Source organism: Pteropus vampyrus, unplaced genomic scaffold (genome assembly GCF_000151845.1).
Source record: "Pteropus vampyrus isolate Shadow unplaced genomic scaffold, Pvam_2.0 Scaffold567, whole genome shotgun sequence".
Taxonomy (NCBI): domain Eukaryota; kingdom Metazoa; phylum Chordata; class Mammalia; order Chiroptera; family Pteropodidae; genus Pteropus; species Pteropus vampyrus.
This window is the reverse complement of record NW_011889348.1, coordinates 74,533-83,035: the sequence shown is the minus strand read 5'-3', so window position 1 is coordinate 83,035 and position 8,503 is coordinate 74,533. Positions and strand designations below refer to the sequence as shown.

The following is an 8,503-nucleotide window of genomic DNA, read 5'->3' as shown; positions in this document are numbered from 1 at the left end:
GTGGTGAGCAGCAGATGCTCTGCTCCCGGGGTGAAGTGACGCGGTAGCGCAGTCACCGACGTTCGCAGCGAGGGCCCTTAGGTCATCGGGAAACGGTTACCTGAGGAGCGTGACGTTTAGGAAGGCGTGGAGGCATATGAGGCAGTCTGGGACGATTTCCGTGTCGGAAGGTTCAGACTCAGGAAAGAATCCAAGGTTACCTGTCAGGCACATCCCCGGAGGAGCCTGGACCACTGCGGCTTCACTCTGATCCAGAGCAGAGGAAAGCGTGGCCTCTAATCAAAAAGCCAGATATTTCTCAGCCCAAACCAGAGCCGTATGTAGAACGTGAGTCTTCCTTCGAATAATATGTGTAATTACGTATAATTATGTATCGTTAGGGGTGTAGGGAGAGAACAGAGAAAGGTAACTGAGGTTTTGAATTACAGGTGCTTATTTTGTAATATAGGAAGGTTAGGAAGCAGTAAACATTTTTAAAGTTTTTAGGAATGAGAGCTGTTGCACTGACTACTTTCTATAACGTCTAGTGAACGGACAACCCAGTGCCCCTGAACTGCTCCTTCTGGGGGTTTAGACAGTTTGGGATCTCCTGTCCTAGGAAATCACCCTATCCAGCATGCCACCATGGCCATCAAAACAAGGGAACGTCACAGTCAGATTCGTTCCAAACATACAGGCTCCAGTCGCGTGTGCGTGTGTGTGTGCGCATGCGTCACGCTCCGCATACATGCGTGTTCATCGTGATGATCACATGTAGGGAGGACTCTGCAGGAGAAAACCCCTCTCTCTTTCCCTTTCCCCCGACACACTACCCCTCTTGCGTCGAAGACCTATATATTTTTCCAGCTGTGAACGGCTCCAGCTGTTAGCTGACCTGAAGCCAGCGGGGCCGACGTAGGCGGTTCCCATCCGCAGTGCCCTGTGAACAGGAGGAGGAAGAATTGTCTTTAGCAGCCTGTCCCTGTTCTGCCTTTTATAAGGAGGCACTGTCCTGGCCCAGGACACTGGCCTGGGGGAGCCTGCCACCGACCGCATGGGACCTATATTCTCACCATGAGACTAAAGGTCCGATTATCATTTTTTATTTTTTTGCCAGCACTATTATTATATCGTAACATTTTTTTAACTCGCTAGGGTATTTGAAGTCTTCTAATAGAAAAATAATAAAATTGTATAATACACCTATGAGCTTCGAGACCACTTTCTGATATAGTCGGCATTTTTTATGATGCCCCTGTAGGTTTCGTATGTAGGAACATAAACTATATAAGATAAAATGAAAAGTGACGTTGAGAAAAATAACCGGGGTTATAACTACAAAAAATTTTTGTTTCAGCTTCGGGTGGGTTTATGGAAGGAAAAAAATTAGAAGTAATTTGCATATAAATCAAAATAGAACACAAAAGGCTCATGAATTTATCTGACACTTAGCACTTTCTGGTTTTGTTTATTTTGCACTTGTGACCTTCAAAATAGCAAGTTAGGGGGGTTGGAAAAATTTTTAAGTGGAAACAAGGGGGCATTTTATGCGAATTATTTCCGCGTCACATGGCTAATCAGAAGCTAATCGGCGTGTTGGCCCCTTGGGAATTCGCACCTCGGGCCAGGAATCGGGGTCCAGCTCCGAGGCCTGAGTTGCCACTTGGGAAAACAGTGAAGTAGCCAGGGTGGGCCCCGAGGCCTTCGAAAGTCGCCTGATTGTGCTGGGCCCCAAGTCCCCAGAATGACGTGACAATGGTGCCCGCCCACACTGCTTCGTGGGGCGAGGGGCTGATGGCGTGAGCCGCCAGAGCAGGGCCCGGCACGGGGCGAGGGCACAGTACACATCCACATTCCTGTCACCATCGCGTCATCCTAATTGTCCCTTAAACTGGCGTAGGAGTTCACCAAGCCTCCGAACCGAACCCCCCGCCCCCGCCTTTGTTTTCTGCACTGTGCTGTGAAGACACCCCCCAGGGAGATGTTTGGGGAGATTTCTAGATGCTTACGTATGTGCCCCCCGATGTATCTGGGCTGGGAGGGATGACAGAAACCTGGACTATTACTGCAGCTCCCCCAAAAGAATAAAAGCACCTGACGAGAGCGAGGGTCGGGCAGGTGTGTCGCCCGGGATCTAAACCTGGACGGTCAGGGCTAAGGCAGATGCCGGTGACATTCCACGGAGGGTCTCAGGGTGTTTGCTCCTTGCTGACGATGTTAAACCGAGAAGCCTGTGAGATTTTGTGTTGCAGCGTGGTTTGGCCCTAGAGCTCTTGCATGCTAACCCAAAGTAGAAGATAGCCTGTTTGCATGCGGCCGGATGCTGCCCCTGACGAGACGAGCATGTGGCGGGAGGCTGACCCCACTCAACCTCCCGTGGCCGAATTCTTCCCCCGTCCCGTGTGTGGCCTCATTCGCTGTGGTACGTGTATAATACCTTCATCATCATCACTAACCGCGATGCTCGTTCAGTTTAGCGATCCGCTGGAAGGCGCGGTCCACGGAGTCACCTAAACCCGTTCTCTTTCTGATTTCTTCAGATATTAGGTTGAAAAAGCTCGTCGATGAACGGGAATGCCTACTGCAACAGGTAACAATCTTTCTATGACTTTACGCGTTCTCAGACGGGGCGCCTGAACCCGTGAACCTTCCCATCCTTCTTCCTCCGTCAGAACCCCTGTAAAGCATCGTGCCCGAAAGTAACTGTCGAGCCAACCGGTGCTCTTGATATTGTCGTCCAAGAAGAGCATCTGAAGCCGCAGGAGGGCGTCTCGAAGACCCAAGGCCGTGGCACTGAATCGCTGCTTAAAATGAATGTTTACGCAAAAGGCCTAGATTAACCATTGGGAGGCAAGGGCGTTACTGAGTCGTTCCAAACACTGCTGCTCGTACTTCTGCTGGTCCCTAAAGGCCGTTGTGTAGTCGCTCAGTGAGCAGCTCCCCTTTGCGGCAGGTCCGTCTCTGCTACACAGTTGGTCCGAGTTGTTTTCCCCGCGGTCTACCTTCCTGGCTCTCTTCCGCCTCGAGAAGTACGAAGCAGTTGTCCCGCACGGGACAGTAGTCACATCGTTGCACAATCACTTTCTAAGGAAATGCAGTTTCTCTCACTTTCCCTCGTAAGCCCAATCAGAGGTAGCTGCCTTACTTTTTACAATTCCGTTGACGATGTCTCTCAAAATCGTGCAAGCACTAAATATGATAGGAGTCTCTCGAAGCTCCTGTGATGCTTTAAAAACCTGTATCCGTGGCAACTCTGTACTTTTTCTTAAAGCAGCGTGCACCGGTGGTTTGCGCGTGCCTAGGGGTCTGCTCTGCGTGTGTGTGTGGGGGGGGGGGACATCCACCAGGTCTGCAGAATGTAGCAGGACGAGGGCTGGGAGACCCCCCATCACACACGGGAAGTTCCATGGTCACAGCCGTTAGCCGAGTTCCAGCTCCACACATCTGCACGTGCAGGAGGCACCCCTGCAGCTCCCTCGGGTTCTGTGGGGGCCTCAGTCACAGCCCTTGCTGGCTCCTCGGTGCACAGAGCAGAGGTTAATAGCGCCCCTGACTGCTGACTCTCAGACCAGCATTTTATGTACAGTCCCCTCTGAATTCAAGAGGAATTTCAACCTTAGAAATGACTTTTCAGCTAGAATTACAAAGTAATTCATGCCCGATATTGTAAGTATAATTCCGTTTTTATCCAATAAGAAGAGTACTAACTGGCAGAAGTTAGTTTATTTATTCGTGTTGATTTCTTTATTAAAGAAGACTCCCTATCTCCCTGGAGGATTGTAACCTTTTATTCCGATTCTCTCGTGCACAGTTATGTAATTCCTGTCTCTTTGGCACCCTAGAGACACACGAAATAACAGCGAGGCCACCTCCACTTGTTTTGATGGGGCGTTTTTTCATTTAGGTGCTGCTTCCTTTGCGACGGGCTCTAAACTCAGCTTTTTAGTCTCGTTGAGCATAGAGAAATTAACATCCTTTTTCGGTGGGTGTTTTCAGGTTAAGAAGCTCAAAGGGCAGCTAGAAGAACGACAGAAGCATGGCAAGCTCGACACTGCACGCCCCGGAGATGACATCCTAGAAAACGGGACGGACCTGCATGGAATGGATCTGCAGAGTAAGTGTCAAGCCCTGCGTGGGAGGGAGCTCTTTGGCACGGGCGAGCTTCCTTGCACGGGTGCGGGAGGAGGAAAGCCATCGTGGCACACAGTGCCCCGTGTCCCCCCAGTCCCCTATAGCCCTCGAGTCCAAAGGCACAAAGGTGTCCCCTCCGTGGGATAGAGCAGGATGGGCAGGTGGGCAGAGCAAGGATGTGTGTGTCTGAGCCTAAAAAAAAGGACAGGTGCCCAAAAGCGAGCACCAAGATGCCACCATACGACGCGCTGCAGGAAACCACGTCTATTATGCCGGGTGCCACTAATTGTATGGGAAAATTGCAAGGTATTTTTCTGTGCCAGAAATATAGAAAGAGGCTTGAGGGGATGCAATGACACTGGTCTCTCTCCTCCACCATTTCTTTGCTCACTGGCGCTCTCTCCCCTGGGTGCTTCCCAGCCTGAGTACGTGGAGAGAGCGCCCTCTCCCATCTCAGCTCAGGAGAACTAGGGGCGGCACAGGCCAGCACTTACAGATTTACCAGATGATTGCAAAGCAAGGGCTTGGTTCCCAGTAACTATTGTTTTCACATTTTCAAAGCTCAAGAGCTTAACAAATTTTCCTTCTTTTCCAACCTTCAGGGGACGCCAACAGACAGATCAGCGACCTCAAATTTAAACTTGCAAAGTCTGAGCAAGAGATAACCGCATTAGAACAAAATGTACGTGCACACTGTCAGCAGTAACAGTCAGCTGAACTGTCGATTAACTGAAGTTTTATTTGCTAGAACTCACCCCTGAAAGGCTGAGGACAAAGAGAAGCCGAGATTTTTAGAACCAATAAACGCCCTCAATTTATTTCCTGCGGAAGAACATGGGGAGGAGGGAGGGTCCTTCCTGGGATTTGGGCTGTGTCATCGGTTCTAATACTTTATAAACAGTGGTTAGTTGTAGAAAATAGCTCATGGGGCCAGGGAGTTTTTAAAGGTTTCGTTCTTTAAAAATGATAGTAAAAATAATAATTTAGTTAAAAACCGCTTCCTGTGGGGACGTCCCTGTCGCCCGGACGTCCGTCCTTCGCTCCCCAGCCAGGCCGGCGTCTCTGGTTCCTAGGTTTGGGGCACTCATGCCTCCGGCAGGCTGGCCGAATCTGGGGCGAATCGTGTCTTTAATCAAAGGGAGAAATGAGAACAGGTGGTCTTTCGCTCCACTGTGGGCGCACGTGGCGGGAACTGTTTAGAATTTTGATAGAAGCAGAACCGCGAACAGCGCACCCACAGAGTGCCGAGTTTTGTGAGCGCGCCTCGACCTCGGCAGATCGGAAGTCCCGGGCGGGCCGTGGCCGCTCCCGTCGCCCACCTCAGGCCCCGGCTGTGCTGTGCCGTCGTCCCCACGTCCCCTCCTCCCACTCCCGCCTGAGCTCCTCGCCTTGCCTCCTCCCCCGCCTGCTCCGGCGCCCCTCAGCGTGGACCGGCCCGTGTCCCAGCAGAACCGCTCCCGCAGAGGAGAGGTGGTGGCATGGTGTCGGCACCGTGGGAACCGCGCTTCTGACTAGAGTCCAAGGGGAAATAACAGGGCTTCGGTCCCGCGTTCCTCAAAAATACGCACAAATAGCTTGCTTGGCTCGAACCCACGTGATAGTCAGCAAGTCTCAGTCGTTACTTGCATGGCGTAGCCTCCCATCGTATTAAATTACACTGACCTCCTAGGTAGTAAGGAGAAAGAAAACAGGCCAGTCGACTTATACGTATGGCTTTTCCTTTCTTTCAGGTAATAAGGTTAGAGAGTCAGGTATCACGTTATAAATCGGCTGCCGAAAACGCAGAAAAAATAGAAGACGAGCTGAAGGCAGAAAAACGGAAACTTCAAAGAGAGGTAAGGGTCCCGGGCTGTGTCCAGGGAGAGGACCGGTAACGAGCGAGCGTGTCCCGGGGGGGCTGCCACTGCATTAGCCATCGTCCCATCATTGTCCCAAAGCCTGGAACCTGACGTCACACAGGAGGTCGGAGCTCAGCCAGTCGGGGCTCAGGCATTCTCTGATTTATTACAGATTCATTCCAATGTGTCAGATGTGTGTTTATGGTTATTTATTCTGCAAGGGACGCGTTGCATTTCTTGGTTCTGTGAAGTCTTTTCTCTAAATCAGTTTTCAGCCATGACCTCGTAAGTCATCCTCTTCCCTGGTCTCTCCACTGTCCCCCTGGGACCCCAGTGAGACGGCAGACCTCACTGTGGCCCCCACGTTCACTCGTCCACCGACTGCCTCTTCAAGTTCCCACGTCCTTCCCCGCTCTCTGTCGCATAATGTCTGGTTCTGCATAGATCTGCCAGTTCACCCCCTTTTGCTTTTTTTAAGTGTATTTGTTCGCTCCCGGGAGTTTCTGGCTGTCCGGTCATGCCTGCTCTCTTTTTTAATTGTATCCTGTTTCTTTAAAGATTGTATGCACAGCCGTTCCGTTTCCCATGCCCGACCACGAAACCCCTTCAGCCTTTGGGGTCCTAGTTCTGTGGTTTAGTGCTTCTGCCGACCCCGACCCCAGTGGTTTGTCCCTTCGTGTGTTTGGAGTTTTGTGAGTTATGCTTGATTTTAACTGGTAGCAATACTCCATGCCTGAAATTTCTGCCCGTGTCCCCACCCCTGTCCCCGCACCAGTCCCCGCCCCTGTCCTCTCTGCCTCTGCTGGTGAGGGGCAGGGCAGTGGGGTGTGGCCCGTCCCCGGACCCCATCCACCCTCCTCGAGGGTTTTGGATCGGAAGCAGAGCCGCTGTTCTGATGACCCGTGTCTCCACACCCGCGTGGCTGTTGTGTCCCTGCCTCAGGTCACCTGCTCTCTGCCCGGCCGCCTGCAGGTCCAGGCAGCTCCATGCGGCCGTGGCTCCCACTCGGCTCCCAGCCTCCCCCGGCGTGGCCATCTCGGCCTCGTGCATTCCTGCCCTGGTTTCTGGCTGCAGAGCCCTTGCTCCCGGCTTCCCAGGCCTGCGGGGATCCCCCCCCCACTCCCACCAGCAGGCCCGGTTCAGCTCGTGTTTGTTTGCCTCGCTTACCCTTTGTGAGACGTCAGGACCCCCAGGCCTGCGCCATGTCGGGGTCTAGGGTGACTCATGAGACCAGAATCTCGTGCCTTCTTAATTTAAGAAATCCATGTCCACACACACATGTGTACGTACGTGTGTTTCGGGCCTCGGTGGGTCCGGGCTGTGACCGTAATTGGCGGCAGGACTGGCGTCTTAGCGATCCCGTCATGCCTGGAGGAAGCCGGTTCCTCAAAGCTGCCTCTCCTTGTTTGCAGCTTCGCTCTGCTCTGGACAAAACCGAGGAGCTGGAGGTGAGCAACGGCCACTTGGTGAAGCGCCTGGAAAAGATGAAGGCCAACAGGAGTGTGCTCTTGTCCCACCAGTGAGCGCCGGCTCCGGGCGGGAGCCCGGGTGGCGATGGGGATGTCGTTCCACAGGCTGCTCTCTCACTGCCCGGGAGCCGCCTCCCCCCTGCTTCCGAGGGGACACCGCGTGACCACCGGGCTCCGCGTGCTCCCCGGGGGCCCGCCTGCGGGAGCCCCAGCAGCCTCCGGATGCCTTTGTCTGCAGACCCTGACCCAGGCTGGGCGCCACCCAGACCCCGCGGGTCATTGAATAAGCACACGGGCCCGTGGGGGCTCTCATCCCCAAAGGCACAGCCGCTGCTTCATGCCGTCTCAAGGGGTCATCAGAGTAAAGATTAAAGTGGGACTTGAGTTTTCTTTTCATGTGTCTTGCTGAAAATAAGGGGAAATGTTACAGTGTTGGGACTTCCTTTCATGGCAGAATCTACAATCTGAGTGACTTCAATAGTATCTCTTAGTCTACGCTTTTCATACGCAAAACACTGTGGAACCACAAGCCATTACGAGCAAAACTCTCTCACGGGCAGCGAGGGGATGGTCTAGAAGCAAAAGTGGCCTTAAGAAGACTCTTTACAGGCAACACATGAAGCTTTTCTAAGAGATTTTTGCATCAGCTCAATCATAAGGATACTCTTTTTCCAGGGAATTAGGCAATAGCTCACTGAAAATGACAGCTTTTCATTTGCATTATTTAATCTTCATATTTGGAATTGAAGTTGTTAACTTCTTTTAAAGAATGTACTATTAGAAAAATTAAAGACTGAAAGGTTAAAGGACTTCAGCAATGTGGCTTTTGGGTCATCTTTTCATGTTTTAAGCCTATTGAATCAATTCACTTTTCTTTCTCTGTTTAAAAAAAAAAAAGGTGTTCACAGTGAAGAATAGTGCACGTACAAGAACCAGTTGCTCTTAGAATAAAAAGTAAACTGAAAAAGTCACAGATTAGTGTGGGGACAACTGTAATATCTTCTGGTAGAAAAAGTTAAGTTACTTGCCATTTTTAGTTACTCTTTGTATATGTTGTGTGTCGAATGAGGCTCGTTAAATAGGCCA

The 8,503-nt window shown here is 51.6% G+C and overlaps 1 protein-coding gene across 2 annotated transcripts in view; it reads left to right on the top strand.

Moving 5' to 3' along the window:
* The window catches only part of LRRFIP1 (LRR binding FLII interacting protein 1), a 75,130-nt gene extending 66,899 nt beyond the window's left edge, over window positions 1-8,231 (top strand). For both annotated transcript variants that reach the window (XM_011384249.2, XM_023525509.1), the window contains 5 exons: window positions 2,520-2,569; window positions 3,976-4,093; window positions 4,713-4,792; window positions 5,841-5,945; window positions 7,361-8,231. In XM_011384249.2, coding sequence (XP_011382551.1) covers window positions 2,520-2,569; window positions 3,976-4,093; window positions 4,713-4,792; window positions 5,841-5,945; window positions 7,361-7,471 — 464 coding nt within the window. In that variant the 3' untranslated portion in view covers window positions 7,472-8,231. The remainder of the gene's footprint in view (window positions 1-2,519; window positions 2,570-3,975; window positions 4,094-4,712; window positions 4,793-5,840; window positions 5,946-7,360) is intronic.
* Window positions 8,232-8,503: the final 272 nt, after the last annotated feature.